The sequence below is a fragment of the Zosterops lateralis genome (assembly GCF_965231275.1).
Source record: "Zosterops lateralis genome assembly, chromosome: 3".
Lineage (NCBI taxonomy): Eukaryota > Metazoa > Chordata > Aves > Passeriformes > Zosteropidae > Zosterops > Zosterops lateralis.
Window position 1 is genome coordinate 79,848,248 of NC_139764.1, and position 19,850 is coordinate 79,868,097.

General features: G+C 39.3%; 1 protein-coding gene across 1 annotated transcript in view; it reads right to left on the reverse strand.

The window, feature by feature from the left end:
• Positions 1-19,605, reverse strand: part of TPBG (trophoblast glycoprotein) — a gene marked incomplete at its 5' end in the record, with an annotated part of 38,657 nt that extends 19,052 nt beyond the window's left edge. The window contains 2 exons of the mRNA XM_083858538.1: positions 14,531-14,591; positions 17,741-19,605. Coding sequence (XP_083714664.1) covers positions 18,484-19,605 — 1,122 coding nt within the window. The 3' untranslated portion in view covers positions 14,531-14,591; positions 17,741-18,483. The remainder of the gene's footprint in view (positions 1-14,530; positions 14,592-17,740) is intronic.
• Positions 19,606-19,850: the final 245 nt, after the last annotated feature.

Sequence of the window (19,850 nt, forward strand, 5' to 3'; positions counted from 1 at the left end):
CCACAGTGACAGGTCACACTAAATAAACCTCTGTGGGTTTCTGTACTTGGGAGTACTATATGCTCTTACTGTCCATCACCATCTGCATCAGGAAACACATGAACTCACTATTTTTGTCCACATTCAAACTGGTCATAAATTTTTATAGCCTAGTTTACTGAACTTTCCCATACAAATGCTGCAAGCAGAATAATGAAGCACACCAGCTCATGTTTCAAATGCAACTCAGTTCAGCTGGCAATTTATCATGGGATCTTTTGCAGACCTCTTTTTGCAGGCCTCGTTTTGGTGTGCTCACAAGACACACACCCTCACTAAAGACTCCCATGTGTTCTGGTTCAGAGGGATGCGATTTGGTGGGCACTGCCCTGAAATGAGCGAATGTGCTCATTAAAAATGATTTCTGGTATGAAATGGAGACAAGTGGCACTTAGAACATCTCCTTGTTGTGACCCTTCTTCTCCCTGAGGAGGTAGGATGTGCAAACATGGCTCAGAGTAATGATAACTTATTAGAAAGAATGAGCACAGGCTGGAGGAAGGGAAAGGATTTTTTTGGATTTTGCTCTATTCTATGTATGTTCCTACATACTTGACTTGCATATGTGAAATTGCCCGATGAGACTCAAAAATTTGCATTTCTGAGTATACAAGAGGAGTGGCCTTCAGCTAATCAAATCAATAAAATGCAGCATTTCTGCGTGTGGATTAAAATGCAATTAAAACAGGATTTCTCTTTCAAAACTGTTCCTTTTAAATATGTGCCTTCAGACAGTAAGATTCAGCATAATTTGGACAGGTTATACAATTCTTTCCTCAGGAGGCTGGATTACAACATGGAACTAAATGTAAATAATTTGATTTTCTATTAGGTTATTTTTTTCCTTTTACACTGTTACTACATTTGATTAACTTTTCTTAACAAAATTAAATAAAGTGGATATTCTGTCACATGTCACAGACCATACCATACCAAGTGAGGAAAATCATGCACTGTATATGTAATCTAACTGTTAAAGTACAGAGTTTACTGGCAAATAAATGAAGTCATGTTTTCCTCACTACTGTGGTATATCAGATATTTTAAATGCATGTTAGAATATGTCAGTAGGCTCTACATTTGAAACATGAGGCTTTATCTGTCTGGTAGTTGCAATACTCAGTTTGAAACTCAGAGATGGCTGTATATGATGAAGTTTGAAAAACATTTTTAACATATCATCTCCTGTTTTAAATGGAAATTACTGTTTCTACGTATGTTATTGCTTTGAAATATTTTAGTTCATAGAAACGACCAAGGAAGTTGCTAACAAAAAGCCCTAAAGCATGATAATTACTGCTAACTTTCTCTGCTGCCCCTTTCTTCTCAGTGTATTTCTTCCAGCAAAACACTCTGCAACAAAATGGAAAAGCTGAACCTTCCCCTCTGGAAGCCTTTTAAAAGGGAGGCTATAAATGTTTTATATTGCATCTCAGGGTATTATGCTGTGTCCCCAGGAGGTCAAGTGTTCAATAGGCAACCATCAAAGTGCTGTAGGTTAGTTACCTGCTTCCTCATTTACCTGCATGATCATGACATCCCTTACACTAACCACCAGTAATGAGTGGCAAGGAGAGTAATATCTTTGGCTGTATGAACACCTCTCATGGAGACAATTATACTTGCAAATGAAGAGATCTTTCTGTCACTGGTATTTTTCTACATCTCATCGCTGCTGATCAGCATGAAGAGCCTTTACAGAGAGCTCCCATTTCCATCTTAAGGGGTCTTTTTCCATGGTTATTTTGTTTTTGAAAGAGACAATTTTATAAACTTGTGAGCTTCCTCTTCTTGAAGGCCAACCATTCACCCTCTCTCTCAGCCACAAAAATCCTAATGATTTTTCATTAAAATGGCCAAGCACATTAGGCATTGGTCAGGCATTAAAATAAAGTTATTTTTAAAAAAATCTTAATTTGGGGTTTTTTTAAACATTTTACCTCTGATTATACTGAGAGTGACACCATAGCTCTTCCTTGAGAAAAAGAGAATTCTGAGCAAGCCTACAGAGTTTATGAGTGGTATCTACCATGCAACTGGAGCCATGTGTGACAAAGGAATCAACTCCTGTGTCTGCCTAAAAATTCCATTTGGAAAACCCAGGACTGCCATGTCTCCATGTGATCCCAGTAAGCAGCTTTCCACCTCATGTGAGACCTAATTGTGCAGTACAACCTCCAGACCCCATTCCATCTCTTCTGCCACCTTAGGCTCTATGCTGATACTTTTATTGCCAAAACAGACAATTACACTGTAGAGGGCTAGCACAGATTCTGGCCATGAGCTTTGCAACCCATGACAGTCCATAAAGAACAGAATGGTGTTAAATGCATCATGGATACAGCTGTGATCATGGTAAGGAGAACCTTCACTGCTTGGAAAGTGATGGGTAAAAAGTAATTTGATACTACTGTTCAAATTTTAATAGTATTTGTTAAACTTCAGAATTAACATCTACAGCTATTAATGAGGACTGTTTCCATCTCTTAGAATTACCACCAGAAACTCCTCTGTCTGAATCTGAAGGCGACCTTTGTAACTGTAGAGATGAGGTATTAATGAAAGCTAATTCATTAGCTAATTAATAGAAGCTAATTATGCCAGAGTTTAAAAGGAGTTGTGGAACTACATATTGTGTTTGTATTACTGCATTAAACATTGACCTGGGACTTGTGTAAACAAGCTTAGGTCACTAGACTATAGGCAGCTCTTGGTGATAAAAACTGAAATGTGAAATTTCTCCATCCCAGTAAAATTTCTTTAATAAAGTTACATTTAATGAATAAACCTTGTATAAAACAAAACATATAGATGATAATAACAGTTTCATATTATATAAGTAAAAATATAGCTTTTACAGTTTCCTTTAATAATGACTTTGCAAATACTACCAGTGAAAAACTCAATGAGAATGCATTTTAATGAACTGTATTTTACAGCATGAAGTACTGTTTCACTGCTTCATAAAAGGATCCTTTTGTTGGATAATAAATGATGCAGAACTGATGTGATCACTTTAATGAAGAAGGCCAGCTTTAGAGTTACTAAATAACTATACTGAAAATTGTGATGATTGCCAAAGCTCAACTGGAGCTGAAGCTGGCCAGAACTGTAGGGAACAATAAAAGAGATTTTTCCAATATATTAATGGCAATAGGCAGTATAAAAATACCATCAGCCCATTACAGGGAGAGGATGGTCACCTCATAAACCTGGACATAGAAAAGGCACTGGTGTTTAATGCATTCTTTGCCTCTGTCTTCAATATTGATATGGACCTAGAGGCTCTCAGTGCCCTGAGCTGGAGGACCATGACTGCGAGAATGATCAACTAACAGCTGACCCTGAAACTGAGTGGGATCTTCTGCCCCAGTTAGATATCTGAAAATCTATAGGGCCTGATAAGATTCATCCAAGAATCTTCAAAGAGCTGGCTAATGTAATCCCAAAGGCTCTCTCAATGATTTTTGAGCAGTCTTGGAAATCTGGAGAGGCCCCAGCTGACAGGAAGCTATTGATCTAGCAGCTCACTGGAGCTATTTGACTGAACCAAATGCTTCCCTCTCTGCATGAAGAAGAAGAAAAGTTTTTACCTGAAGATGCTTTCCAGAAGGGACAATTCTTTCCAAGTCATGGAGGGCACACAGAGCCACTCAGATGGTATGCGATTACTTATCATCACAATACAATCATTATCTCACTTCATGGTTTTAACTGGCAGATCAGCACATGGACCAGGCAAAGTCATTTGGCTTCAGACATTTAGGAAACTGATGTCTTCATGACCTTAAAAACCTGTGAGCATTCTCCAACCTTTCCTCTTCTCACCCCTGTTCTACAAGATCTGGTGCCAGAGACTTCCTGCTTAAGTGTTCAGCCACTTCCTTCAAAAGACAGCAAAAAGATGTGTCTATAGGAGCAAATCTGGTGGAAAACTCCAGCCACAGGAAGAAATTGTCCAAGGGAACAGCTTGGCAAGCAGAGGCTTGTAGTTCCTTGAGTTAGTTTGCCTATTTCCTGAGCCAACAGGTAAAATAACTGCAAACTGCATTACATGTTCTTTAACTCACAATGTCCTAGAACTATTTCAGTCTTTCCTAAAGGGTGTATGCATAATTGCATATATCTGGCATATAAATGTGAAATATATATGGAAAGCAAATTTGTGTCAGAATTTGATGAGCAAACCATATTCACTTTGGTGATGGAATTTTTAAGGATATTTACCTGCAGTACAAAATGAATCTTAGGACTTGCCAGGGCCTTTGAGTTATATAAACATCTAAAAATCTGACATAAATCACATTATAAGAGAAGTGTCTCATCTTACTAATGGTGTAGTATTTGGTTTAGCAGCTCATTGTATTAAACATCTTTTCTAGTGATGAGTTAGAAAAATTATGAGACAAATCACTATCTGCTCTCAGAACAGATGTAAGTCAATCACCTGCCTCTCCAAGCCTTTTTCTCCACTCATGAATTAAAAAGTATCATTGATGCAACATGATCAGAAGCAGAGTGTAGCTGACCTATTTCAAGGAACTAGAGGCACAATGTCTAAAGAAAGCACGTCTACTTGTTTTCCTTCGGAGTGGAGTCAAAATTTACAAGACTCAAAACGCTTCAGAAAATTATCCTCTACCTCCTGCTGCAGTGTGTTAAGGCTCTTTTTCTTGTAAAAACAATGCATTACTTTGTGAATGAGTCACTTGGAAGTTCAAGACATGCTTATTTTCCTGGCCAGGAATATAGTTAGCTCAGAGAAATCACCAGCTTGAAGTACTGGATACACATTTCAGAGCTCTCAGCTACTTTCAGATACTACACATGCAGCTCCCACTGAAGCTGATTAATTACAACTCCATACATAGACACAGACCTTGGGAAGTTCAGCTCTTTTGAGAAGGGTAATGTAAGGTGGCCAGCTGGAAAAAATAGGAATGGAGCAGCTGCACACCTGCCTTCCTCAAATGCCTGCTTACAAGTGCTGCAGTGTACTCAAAAGAGCTCAGTTCCAGCAGAGGATAAATATTTGTTACAGCTAAGATATCTTTGCATAAAATTAACACATTTGGAAGCATGTGAAAGAAAATAAATGAAAGAGAAGCAGTGCAGTGTTTACGTTACTTTGATACAAACACTTCAAAGCAAACTAGCCACAGTCCTTATGGCTGACTGGGCCAGAGCATCCCTCAGAAGTTTCTGCAAATTCTTCTGCACAGACCTTTTTATCAATTTATTCATTAAAAGAAAGCTCATGATAGGGTTCATGGCTGTCCTCCTCCACAGGGAATTTGCTATGAGCACAGGTGCTGTGCTGAGGGACTGGGCACACCTGGCTGTCCCCAGAAAAGATGGCACAGACTGGCTGGGCTTTGACAGTGAGCCCTGAGAAGGCACTGATCATATTCACAGCAGCATGGATACCAGCAGAAAACCTGCTCCTGGTAAAATCTAAATCATCTAGGATGATTTCATCCTCTTTCACTGCAGTCTCTTCACAACCAAACTCTTGTTCACTAAATACCATGTCCTTTTTTTTTTTTTTTTTTTTTTTTTTTTTTTTTTTTTTTTTTTTTTATAACAGATCCGTCCTGTATTAGTTTATTAATATTATTTTAAAGAATTGTTACGGCAAGAAAGAAGAAGAAAGAACATCTTTCTGCTGTTGTTGCTGTAGCCTTGAAAGAGGCAGTCTGTCTGGCAGAGCAAATTCTCTTGCAAAGAGTTCTGTATTGCCACAGCTAGAATTCTCATACACAAAGCAATGCATTTAAAGCCAACTCGGGAATCTCTGTATTACATTGGAGGCTTTCTCCCAGTTTAGCGTGCAGCATTTAGCTGTTTTAAGAATTCTTAGGCCTGTCTCAAATTTCCTCATATAAAAATCTCTCTCTTGGCAAAGTGCTCTTATAATGTTAAATACTTTTTACCCAAAAGTAATATTTAGTAAGTGGTAAGTATTGAAAGAGGAGAATCAGGCATTTGGGGGATTTGTTACACTGTTCCAAAAGAACTGGTAGTGTTAAAGTAGTAAGTGTAACTGGAGAACTAAGAAAGGAAGTCCAGTGTAATAGTCTGCACAGCACTATCGTTACTTATTTCTAGTAGCATTTGGGTACTCCTAACAGAGAACAGTGACCCAGTGTACCAGGCAATGTGGAAATACAAAACAGAGCTACTCTCCAAAAAGCTCACCAAAAAGATGTCCCCAGGTGGCCAAGAAGGCCAATGGCACCCCGGTCTGTATCAGAAACAGTGTGTCCAGCAGGACCAGGGCAGTGATTGTGCCCCTGTACTCAGTACTGGTGATGCCACACCTCGAGTGCTGTGTCCAGTTCTGGGCCACTGTGAGAAGGACATTGAGGTGCTGGAGTGAGTCCAGAGAAGGACAACAGAGCTGGAGAAGGGTCTGGAGTGCATATCCTATGAGGAGTGGCTGAGGCGTGTTTAGGCTGGAAAAAAGAAGGTTTCATGGGTGACCTTATCATTCTGTTTAACCATCTGAAAGGAGGATGTAGTCAGGTGGAGGTCAGCCTCTTCTCCCAGGCAACCAGCAACAGGACAAGTGGAAATGGCCTCAAGCTGCATTAGGGCAGATTCAGGTTGGATATGAGGAAGAATTTCTTCACTGCAAGTGTTGTCTTGGACAACATTTGGAATCGCAATGGAATATCATCCCTGGAAGTAGTTGGGATATAACTGGACATGGCATTCAGTGCTATGGTTTAGTTGGCATGGTGCTGTTTGGTCAAAAGCTGGACTCAATGACCTTGGAGGTCTTTTCCAACCTCAATGATTCTAAGATTCTCTGATGGCATGTTTCTAAAAATATTGTTCCTAATGTAGGCAGAACACTTACCTAGTCCTCCTTTAAAATACTTTATTGTTGAGTCATAAAGTCATGATTTGACCTCCACAAACTACTCATTTTTGCACTATTCATGAGTTCTGAGTTATTGCTATCCACTAGCAAAAAAAAAGTTTCAAATGAAATCAGGGTAAGTTCCCTGTCTTTTCCCTCCCCTTTTCAAAGGCAGCCCTCTCTGTTAACTACTTTGTGCTAAGGGGAAACTGGCAACTGATGGGCTAAAGAGAGCTGCCTCAGTACCTAGCACAAATTACACCTCAGAACATTTTTCCTGTCACTGCTAGAACTCTGTCTCCCCAAGCAAATCTAAATTATCTCTGCCAAGAGCAGTTTACCCCCAGAGCTTGAGGAAATATCTCTGAAGCTCCTTTTCTCCTTGTTGGAGTGCCCCAGGTCACACTGTGGATCAGACATTTTTGTGATTTTTGGAATAAGAACTAGCCTTGCCCGGTAATCAGCTTGGTTTATGTCTCTTTGCCAGTACACAATAGCCACCAAGCCAGGATAACTAGCCACAAAAGGATTACTGGCAGTGTAGAAAGACCAGATGCAGGAAGACCAAAGAGCCATTGCACGATGTCCCACAGGACCTCCTTCACTGCCATGGGTCTTGAGACCTGCAAGATGTTGCTATAACATGAAGGCCTCTCTCCTCTAGAGCCCAATAGATGGGCAATCCAGGACAAAAGCAACACTGGGTCTTACACTACCTTTCACAGAAGTGCTCTCCCTCCCCTATTGCATTTGAAGATGGACACCCTTTCACATTAGAGAAGTAGGATGTGACACCTGAACAATGTACCTGCCATACTGGCACTCTCTCATAATGCATAAACACCCACTCTCCCACTGACAAATTGTATCATCTCTTGGTAATTATCCTGTCGGTGTTTTGACAAGAAAATTCAAGAATATCCCAGTCCCTTGCTCTTTTTCTCTGAAGGCATACCGTCAGAGAGATGCATATTTTAAAAAGAAAAAAAAGTGTCAAAATATTGGCAGCATCCTCATGCTGAAGGAGCAATAAAAACAAAGTGAAGGCAAGGGAGTATTTTGTGCTAAACTATTCACCCAGGATAGGCTTCTGTCTGACTGTTTTACAAGTTACAGAATTCTAAAGCTACTCAGAAGACTTAATAGATGCTAAAAATTGCCATGCTAGCCTGAACCATCATTCTTGTTATCAAAAGTGTTTATTGCAAAGCTTACTGCAATAATTAGTTCTAAACTAGTAGACTCTATTTCTTTTATCTAAAAAAGGGAACAAAAGTATAAATAGCTTTCAATTAGCATTATTTGCAAAAGCCTGCACATGAAATAAAACTGAAATAATAGTTTCCAGCAATAGCATAGGCTGTATATAGGAAACACGTGTTTTCATACATATCAAATATGCAAGAATTTTACAATATACTATATGAATGTGCTAAAGTATATTATATGAATGTGCATGGATATATATAAATGCATGTACATATAAATATTGAAAATCCAAAAAATGTATTTTATTATTTGTGTAATTAAGAGGTGAAGACATGAAGAGCAAAAGGGTAGGGACATGTTTCCCCTCATCCTTTAAAGCTAGTGAGAGCAATTCACAAGCTGACCAAGTTGCATGTGTATCTCCATTTTACCTTGTATTCTCCACGCACTTAACTGCAAAGCGCAGATCAGCACATGCTAAATTTTGCCTGATGTAGACAAGACATTAAAACCAACCATGAACTGTTTATCAGAACAGTTATTATTAAAATACTGTTTATCAGAAAGGTAAGAGCATGACATTCACGTCCTTTTAGATGGATGGTGGGACACTGCTGTCAGAACAACACAGGCTACAGGAGAGGAGAGAGAGAAGAGAGGAGAGTTTACAGTGTATTATGATCCCCACATTTGAGAGCTTTGCGGGATCTGTAGGGAGGAAGTTTATTTACTATGACATACTTTAAACACTTGTTTAATTGGTAGGATCTTTACTCATTTTTTCACTGTTTCTAAGCAATAATTTTCCTGTGGGTTCCATCATGGGACCAAGTTTATGCACAGTTAACCTTCTATTTCCTGATGCAAAAGGTAATATTAAGAGTATTTATCATATTCTTTCAGAAAGATGAACATCTAGGACTAAATTCAAGAGAAGAAGAATGTACCTAACATTTTCTTCTATAGCAGATGAAAGGCTTATGGCATGGGAGACAAAACTTTCTCCAAGCAGCAAGCTTTGCAAAGGAACTTACTCATCCAGGAATTAGGGAAGATCATAAAGCAAATCCACCTTTAAGTGCAAGATGCTTTACTTTGCTTATGCCTTTTCCCAGAAACATAAGGGAAGACAGTGCATATAATATCCCTCAGCCAGTGTACACACTTCCCTTGGGAGGGAAGGGGAGAACAAGTGCTTCATGCATTACTGGAAGGCACAGAGTGCTGTGTAAAAACTACAGGAAGAAAATGTATAGCACATTCTGGCATTGGTACTTTCTGGTGACCTAGATTAAATGTTAATGTGTGAATTAGCTCTGGCTCCAAAACACAAAACCCTGAATAAACCTAAATAACCTTAAACTTACGAAAGAAACCATACTATCTTCTACTTCTGCATCCCCACTGCTGCCACATCTTTCTTCATTAAGTATAAAAAGGACAGTTGTTACAGGAGATTTTTGGCTCTAGCACCTTCCTTAAACAGTTTGTTCTGTCAAAGGTTTTCCCTTTTCTACTTCTCCCTTTCACATGGCAGAATAATAGAAAATAAAATTGGGAGGATCCTCAGTAGCACTGATGTACTATCCATTGATCTCCTTTTACTAAATATCCCCTCTGCAAATTTATGTGTTTTCACTGTTGAACATATAACAAATAAATATGTGAGTGAGACAAATATATTTCTGTGACCAACATTTCTTGAATTCTCATCCAACAATAAGATCACTAACTACTATTATTTTGAGAGATGAGATTTTTGTCTATTAATTTGATTTACATCAACCAGTTCTTGTTTACTTCAATTTTCCTTCTAAAGCCACAGGGCAGACATACAGGCTGTGAATTACTACATAACTGGTATACAAAACCCCCTAGAATTGGACATGATGCTTCACACCTATATCAGAAACCTTTTGGATATACTATACTGTGTATCAACTGCTAAATGCTAAGCATAGTTTGTATAAGCTCTCTAGAGTGACTAATACTCAGTTTTGAGTCCTTTCCTGACAGTGAAAATTATTCTAGCTGGTGAAAGCACTAGTACCATCTAATCTAAGCTGGTGCACCACTGCATTATCTGTGTGTGTTTGAAATAGGTCACTTCAATTCACATTACTCAGTGTCACTTATCAAATCCTATCTGCTATCTCTGTGATTTTGATCAGAAAAATTGCTAAAACTACAAAATCTAGAGAGTTTTATTAAGAACAACAGTAACCCCTACTGGATTGTGATTGTCTCCCTGGAAACCTAGGAGATAAAAAACACCTTGCACTGCTTTGTGGAAAAGGCACAGTCCGCATAACTGTGATGAAGAACTAGTGATTTCTCTGCTCGCAATAAATTTCCGTGTCATCATTTCCTGGATTAAATTGGAAATCCTGCTGAATTTACACTCGAGCTCGCTGAAAGACATCTGTTCCTCGCAAACTCAAATTCAGAGCATTTTTTTTATATTTACAGATAAGTTATGAAACCAGGCATATGCCAGCTAGTTTTTTCTATGTTAAAAACTACAAGTACTAGAATATATTTATTTATATGCTTGAAAATAAGGGATTTCACCTATGATTAATGATATAAAGAAATTAGCACAATCTGCTGAATGCATGTCCTAAACTCATCCGAGTCCTGTTCAAGCACATAAGAGTGTGTGTGGAGCTGCAGGGAGGAGACATCGGAGCAGAGGTACCACAAGCTATTGTAACAGAAACCTCACGGGCTCGTTAAACAGCATCTATATCAGTATCACAAATTCAGCATTTCGGCTCTTTCTGCACATGTAGCGTTTCTAACAAATGAAGAATATGCTAGCAGAGCTATTTTCAGTGACATTTTACTATCCTGTCAGAAAAGTTCAAGTGCTGTTTCTGCGAGTTTTTTTCAAGATTGTTGTCTCAAAATAAGATCTTCTTGTTCATTACTGGAAATTGGAATCAGAGAGTTCTTCTGGGCTACAACAGAACTTTTCAGCATGTTGAAAAGCTAAACATAAACAGACAAGCAGCAAAAGGGAAAACCTGAATGAAAGACTGGCAACAAATATGACCTTATTAATAATCTGCTTGGTGGTAAATATTGAGTATTTGATTTTATGCATTACTTGTTTCCTAGGAATTCAAAGGAATTCTACCTTTGCCTACCAATGTGAAGTAATCAAGTTTGGTCCTAATACAAACGTGATGGATAAAAGTAATCTGGATTAGGGATGATTAAATAAGATAGAGAAGAAGAAGGATATTCTGGATAGATGGTGTTACAGAGATGTCAGTTTGAGAAATTACAGAGAGAGCAAAGATGGGAGAATTTCAGAAGTTCTTACAAGTATTTGTATTTGCTCTCAAGTGTATACCAGATATATACCTTTTCACATTGAAAATTGTTTTTTCTGTATTTTGTTCAATTTATCTTCAAAAGAAAACAAGTGAAATTTTCCAAAAGGTGTTCAAGAACATCTGAAAATGAAGCCCCTTTAAGCTACTTTGAGAGAAAAACCCCAGGCTGTGGCCACTCTGGAGAATCTTGACCACTCAGCACCAGTTTTTATTATGTGCTGCTAATGGTCACACCAGCTGTGCAGCAACATGAATCATGTCTTACGTGCTTCTCAGAGGCATATCCACTCCCTTTAGGCATTTAGGTCCCCTTTCCAATCTGTGAAAAAAAGCCCCTAAGCTAGCCAACAGAATGTACAGGAGAGACAGTGTGCCTTGGATTCCACTCCTCTTCCGTCTCCTCTAGTTTTACATTATATAAATATATTTATAGATGTATTTGTGTGTATGCAAAATGCTTCTGTGTACATATAAAATAAAAATTCTTGTCTTCTGATGTTTAAGAGTTCTTAGTTCCCCCCAGGCTAACTAAGGCACTCACCTCTGAAAAGATGGAACTAGAAAATCGGTGGGGTAAAGCCCCGACTGAAATGGATTTAAATGTGTAACTATCTGTAGAATTGGGTTATTGCTTGTTCATGAGCTATTAATGAGAATGAATGAAAACACCTACCTGAAGAACAAAACTGTTAGCGCAATAGCTTTTTTTTTTTTTTTTTTTTTTTTTTTCCATCTTCAGAAGCAGCTTAAATTACTCAAATGCTCCCATGTGGTGTCAGTTCATGACTGCTTACAGCATTATGGCAATAAATGTTATTTTTTCTTATTTTCCCATTTCACTACCATTACTTGATGAAATATGCAGTGAATTATTTTGCAATGTCTATTTGATTTTGTTAATGTCCATTTGACAAATGAGTTCTTTATTGTATATATGCCCATGACATCACACAAAGCTACCGTGAGCTATGGCACAGAAGGGAATTTCTACTGGAACAAATAGAATACCTGAAGCAGACTGTGGACTAAGATACTAAGATAGCTCAGTTCTGTGATAAAACTTAGGACAGATCAATCTACCATGTGTAAAGCCAAACATCCTTCTGTGTTAGCTGTCCTAAGAATAACAAAAAAACAATAATAGCAAACAATTTAGACACAAAACTAAGTTATCAGCTATGCTCCTGGAACAACTCCAAAAAATTGTTCCTACCTAATAAAATTTTGGACATCTGTATTAGCTATCTATGAGAAGATAAACTACCATTCTTCCTTTTGATTTCTATGACGTTACAATAGAAACAATTTCATTAAAAGAAGCTGCAAGAATAAAAGTTTGTCAACTGAATGCTTTTTTGTACCCCTCTGGTTTTCACTTGTTTTCTCTGTTTCAGCAGCATTTTTCCTTAATAGTTCCATCAGTAATAACAATGTGTTTATATTTCACTTTGTAGATATGTATTTGAAAACTTTAAAACACAGTCTGATCTGCTAATTAAAAAGATGAAAATACATTACTGTTAAATTCAGAATTGGCACCTAACTTGAAAATAATTACCACATACATTATAACCAAAAAACCTATCAGATTATGTCCAAAATACAAGAACAATTGAAGCACAATCTCTTATATTCACTGGCCAAATTCCTTTCTAAGTAAATCAGTCAGCCTGACTATAAGGACTTTGCTTTTTTGTAATTCTATCATGCAAATTTATAGCCCAACCATCAGTTTGGGCTAAAAGGAATACAACTACACTTCTAGTAAAGACCTTAGTATCTGTAAGGATTTGTAGTAATAAAATCAACAGAGTGAATGTGTAACATTTATAGGCAATCTGGTAAATATTTTACCAGGGTTTTCCTCAAGAATATTTTTAATTAGGAAACCAAACTTCGATCAGAAAAAGCTACAGCTGTTTCTTGCACATCTAAAATTTCTGTAACAGTGAAATGTTCTAGAACACAAGATTTCTAGCATTTTCATCACCCTATGCACTGAAATATTGCTAATTTATTCAGATGCTTTCATGCATAATTACTAGAAATACAAATCTGTTATTCTGCTAGTCTATCATCAGATAGGAAAAAAGCTATCTAGTGAATACTTTGAAAAATATAAGTAATTGCAAATATTAAATTATTAACTATACCACAAATATGCTGTCTAATGTACCAGTTTAATTTCCTTAATAGTTAGCTTTTTCTATTTAGGCTAACATTGGGAATGCAAAGCCTGATTTCAAGCTTTGCCTACGCAACAGATGACTTCTGGCATAGCAAGGTTTTTCCAAGGATGTGACAACACATAAATTGTAACACAGTTGAGAAAGTGAAAGTCCTTTTTAAGGACATACTTATAACTGCAAAACTGTATTCTTCCTTCTAAAGGCTTGGTGGGTTTTTTTTTTCAATGTGGAAGAGAAGTGCTGTTAGGTTTATTGTGTTGGTACAAAGCATCACTTTTCTGCTACTGCTGTATTGACTTGGGAAGCTAACAGAGTACACTTACTCTTGTATCACCAAAGAGCCCTCAGCTCCCACGTGGTTTGTCTCTTTTCTGAGTGAAGTATCTGATAAATGCTGCACTCTCCTAATGTTCTGCTTTCTATCTCTCCTGCTTTTTTATTGGGCTTTTATTTATTGATTTCAAGCCAAGGCCTTTGCCCCTTGTAAACAGCACATTTGCAAAAAAATAAAAGGAGTATTAAGTTATGGGCCTGATCAGATCATTGTTAAATCAGCAGCACTGAATTAAATTCAATCTTCTATTACATTCCACAAGAAATTCGCAGTAGAACCACCTGCACTGCAAATATTGTCAGATGGGACACCACTTGTTAACAAAATGTTTCTATTTATAGCAACATGAAGAAATTAGAGCTGTACCTATAAAAATGACCAGAATGTAATGGACAGATTCAATCAGGAAATGCTCCCATCCATACCATTGTGACTTCCAGTGCTGAACCATTACGAAGAGATACCTCTGATCCCTTACAAGCTTCTCCCTTCCACTTTCTCTCATAGAATATAAATGACATTTAGAAGCTCAAAACCAAAACATTTTTCTTACCAAATGCTATTTTCCTTCATCATATGCTGAAAATGAATGGTTCTTCTTGAACATTCAGCTGCTAAAGAGAAAGAAAAAGTGCATATCAAATTTTCATTCTGTCCACTTTGACAAAGACTTTTCCACATTAAACTTAAAGAGAAATAAAGATGCTAGACCTCAAAATATTGGTGCAGTCAGACTGATTTCTCTACCTGTGCAGATTCATGATACTCTTTTTAATGGATTTCTTGAGAAAATGAGGTAAAAAAGAAATTATGCAGACGCGGAAAGACTGGAGTATACCACAGGGAAAATGCTAGAAGAATAATGAGAGTTGGGATCCTAGTGCAGTCATATTTTGAATAATTTGCCATGTCTGTTTTCAGTGACATCTCAACAACAGAATGTGGGTCTGAACAGACTGCTCTGCTTGCTGCCATGTCACTGGGGACTGTTGCCAGTGCATAAAAAGGAAATTACTCTGAATGAAAAGATTTAAAACAGTTGTTGCGAAACTTCAAACCTCTTTTTTGGATGTCAGAATTACTGGTAATATTATGGCTTGGCAAAATAAAAATTATCTAATAAAATAACGATCCAGTATAAAGCTACCTTGGTTGAAGGGGGATTTGGGGAATTTTCTTACCTGGCAACATCACTTATCCAAATTGTTTTAAGAAAATATATTAAAACTATGTCAATTCCTTGTGCTATTTTTCTCTGAGAATGTTAAGATTGCAACAACTAAAACTAGCTTTAATAAAGCAGCTAAATATTGGAAAAAGGATCCTTTCTGCTTTGTAGCTGTGCAGCCTTTAATGAAGATTTACCCACTACTTTAGATGTTCCTCAGTGACAACTGTGTCATGCAGAACTTAGGGAATTTATGTATACAAAACACATTTTAGAGGCATTTCGAACTGCATGTGTTTTATTGAAGAGTGAATGAATAAGCTGCTCTGGAAATAGTAGTTGATTGGAATCTCAGGTGTCGAAGCAGAGTAGATTATAAAATGTGCTTCGGAAGAACATTGAAACTAATTATTTTTTAAGTGTTTAGTTTTTAACCACGCTCTGAAGTAGTGTGGGATCTACTTTTCTTCTGAGAACCACTGTTAATTATTTTGTAAAAAAAAAAAAAAGCAAAACAAATTTCAAGCACTGTTTATAGAAGGGAATTTAAGATCAAATAATGCATTGTACAAAACACCAAAGCATTCACTGTTGGTCAAACACTGTAGGGGAACATCATCGAACACAACACTGGCACATGCTAAACGTTACATCCTAATAAATACACATATAAGCAAATGACAAAAAATATTTTAAAGTAGCTGTCACCAGATCTCTAATAAATTTCTATTACACTGACTAAGATACAAAAATAATAGTAATAATAATCTTTAGAATAATATGTGTAGTAACAGTAACAACAGTTACACTTGCCCACTATACAAATACTTGCTCCATTGGTGAGAGAATGCAATTAAAGTCATTGCCTGTCCTTACACAGCTCTACAAATGCACGGCCATTACATTAACACATCACGGATAATTGCTTTTACTGTAGTTACTTTAAAGTATCTGTCAACAAAACTCAGGAAATTGCCCAAGAAATGGCTTGGTTTGCACATATTTTATCTATTCTATTACAGGAGCATCTTAAGCGAGGATGATGCTTTACTCCTCTTGGCACTGTACAGGTAAGTGTAAGTTGATAATCTCCAGAATAACCAATACAACAAAGCACACTGCCACACTGCGTAGCTACTGTAAATTCTAGCTTCTTACATAAACTATCTGATGTATACCAAGTATGAAGAGTTTGCATAGTGGCAACAGTAATAGTTCTTCACATGGGGGTTTTCACACTATCCTTAAAATATGGGCAGCTAATATTCAGACGGGCCGCCTGCTTTATAAGAATCCACAAACTTAATTCATATGCTGTTAACCAGATATTGCTCATACATTTAAATTACAGCAGGAGAAAAATGCTATCACTTAATTCACAATAATTGCAAAATATATTGATTTACAAAACCATAGTTGTACTTAATATCCATTTTTTTTAACTTTTAAGGGTAAATGCACATTTTAAAAAAACTACTGCTATTAAACAGATTTAATTTAAAGCAGTAGAAAATTAGTCAAAAGCAAGTTGTGCTACTTGCTTTGTCTGAAATCGCAAGATGAAAAATGCTTTTGAATAATACTGATGCCCAAAATAGATATTTCTTCTGATATTTAAAGACTATTTTATATTTATGAACTCTTACCAAATGTATACATCTATGAGAAAACTGTCACTCCTGAAAGCAAAAGGAATTAGCCAGCAATTCATAAAATTTGAGAGACGGTCAAGAACTTCAAGTAACAGTGACCACGGAAAGAGCTCCACAGATAAAATGATATATATCAAATCACATCACACTTTTACAGCTGGTGTACTTTTTTTTTTCATTAAGAAACCATAAATAGATTAGAAAAAGTGTACTAATTATTGGCAGCCACTGCAAGGTTCTTGCTAACCTTTCTATTTGTGGTCAGAGTTGCATCTTAAATTAGGCATTCTGAAAGGTTTTTTTGCATGCTTTATCTATTTACAAGAAAATGCATTCCCAAGCAAGTAGTAAGCAACATACCATACTGAAGTGCACCTGTTAAATGCATTAAGATAAATGTAAAGTTCCATCAAGTTACTGGATGTAGATCGCTACAGAACTTCTCAAGTACCAAGACCTTAAAAAGGAAACAGGAATCCAATAAATGCTGTAGTGATGCACAAGCCTAGACCTTACTGACTGCACGATTGAGCTGCATTTAATTTAGTTCAGGACACACAAGTATGGTTTTTATAATAAGCCATTCTGTTCGGGTAAAATTTTCTTTAGCTTACCAACGCCACAATTTAATTTTGTGGGTTTTTTTTTAAATTTGGTAGAGAAGACCTTATGAAAATTCTATTAGCTTGTACCTTCCCAGGAAAGTAGACCCTAGCATCTGTCTTGACATTATGCAGGTGCTTTCAGAGAGCAGTCTGAGGGGTTTGTGCCAAGTGAAACTGCTCTTGTCGTTTAATTCAGTGTAATTAAGCTCAGTGTAATTCTCATAGCATATATCACAAAATTGTCAAACATTTATGGCTCCAAGCTACACATTTGTATAAACTTTTATTCATATTACTACTGCAGGGCTATTACTTTAAGAGACTATAGCGCTATTCACATTCTTAGATGTCCATACTTTTCTCATTGAACAGCAAACACAACAGTCCTTGTAAGACTATTTATTAAATTTAACAGTTCAGACTGAGTTTAGATGGAGTTTGGATGCAGTTCGTATAAAAAATTCTGTCAAGTCACGTAAACTGCAATCAAAAATAACTACAAAATAGTAAGAGACTTACTGAGATCATAAATTTCCTAACATGTAAAACTATACAGTATTTGTGCATGCTTATTATTTGATTTTCCTCTGAAGAGCTGTTAAAAGGAGTCTGTTTGGTTTTTAAAATCTCAAGGTAGTCTATGAAATGTAATCACCGCATCTCAATTCAGATATACAAGATCAAAACTGGCACAGAGGAACATAACATTTTTTTCCGAAAAAGTTGAGGCAGCTTTTGTTGAATGGTGTCTGCATCAGTAAACGTTTTATAAACTCTGGTGGCTTTGGATCATCAGAGAGAATCCTTTTTTTCCTTTTGACATCTTGAAAAAAACCTCCCACAAGTGCAGGTAAGGAGGAAAGTAAGTAGCAGCTTGTTTCCTACACACAGCTGAACGCCATGCTCAGCAGTCCAGTGTCTCAAAACAAAAATAACTTGACATCACAGGGAGGCATATCCCCCTCAAGTTACAAGCATGTCTGAGACTTTTCAGGGAAGATGGAAGCAAGCACAAGGGTAAAGCATAAGTCTACTTTTCATGCATAGGTACTTCGCACTGCCCTGCATCCGGGGCACTTCGTCAGACATCCGAGTTGGAGCTGAGGTTTGTTAACCTGGGGTCTGCATTGATCTCGTATCTGTAGTGGTAGCCCTCCATGTGATCCCTACAGGCATCTCTGATGTTGTGCATCCACTTTTTGATTCCTTTTCGGTTCAAGTACAAAACTAGGAGGAATATGGCCCCAATGAGAGCCAAGACTATCCCCAGGAAGACGTATGAAGTCTGTAGCTGGGAAGGCAGGTCTGTGGGCACGGAGCAGTTCAGATCCGAGCCATTGATTTTCAGCAGGGCTTTGCCCAACATCTTGTCAGGGGAGGCGCAGGTCAGGGCTTCTTTGCCCTCCACCTGGTCACTGTCCTTGAGCCAGGCCAGCAGGTCCTCGATGGCGCAGTCACAGACCCAGGCGTTGCGGTCCAGACGGACGTGCCGGAGCGCGGGCAGGCCGCGGAACTGGGCCAGGGTGCCGTTCCGCAGCACGCCCAGGGAGTTGTCGCTGAGGTTGAGGCTCTGCAGCTGGCCCAGGCCCTGGAAAGAGACATTCCGCAGCCCCACCAGGGAGTTGTTGCTGAGGTCCAGCTGCCGCAGGGCGGGCAGGGCAGTGAAGATGCCGGCGGGCAGCAGCAGCAGCCCGTTGTCGGCCAGCTCCAGGCGGCTGAGGTTGCGCAGGGCCCCGGACTGTAGCAGGGCGGCCAGGCCGAGCAGCACGCCGTGGTCGCGCAGAGCCCCGCGCAGGGCCAGCTCCTCCAGCGGGCTGCCGCCCTCCCCGAAGGCCTGCGGGCTGAGGGAGACCAGCGCGTTGCCGCTGAGGTCCAGCTGCCGCAGGGCGGGCAGGGCGAGGGAGCCGGCCTCCACGGTCCGCAGGTGGTTGCCGCTGAGGTTGAGGGACGCGAGGTCGGGCAGGCGCTGGGCGGGGAAGGCGCCGGCCGGCAGGTCGGTCAGGGGGGTGCCGGTGATGAAGAGGCTGCGCACGTAGGGCGGCAGGTCGGGGGGCACCGCCGTCAGGTTCCTGTTCACGCACTTCACCGTCCTGGCCGGCTCCGAGCACTCGCAGAGGGCCGGGCAGGCTCCGGGCTGTGCGGAGCCGCAGCCCAGCAGGACGGGCAGCAGCAGCCCCAGGCAGAGCGCGCCGCGCCCCGGCATCGCGCCCGGCCCGGCCCCGCACGCAACTTTTCCCTGCGGGCGCCTCCGGCTCCGGGCGGCGCGGCGAGGCGGGGGCCGGCTCCGGGCAGCCCTTCCTTCGCGGGCAGGCGTTTCCCCTCGGGGGCCGGCTCCGCTTCGCTTCCCGCAGCGAGACCTGCGGTAGGGGAGGAAAGGCAGACGGCAGCGGCGGGCGGCGTTGGCTCCTCTCGCCCGCGCCCCCCGCCCTCCCCGCCCCGTGTCCCGTG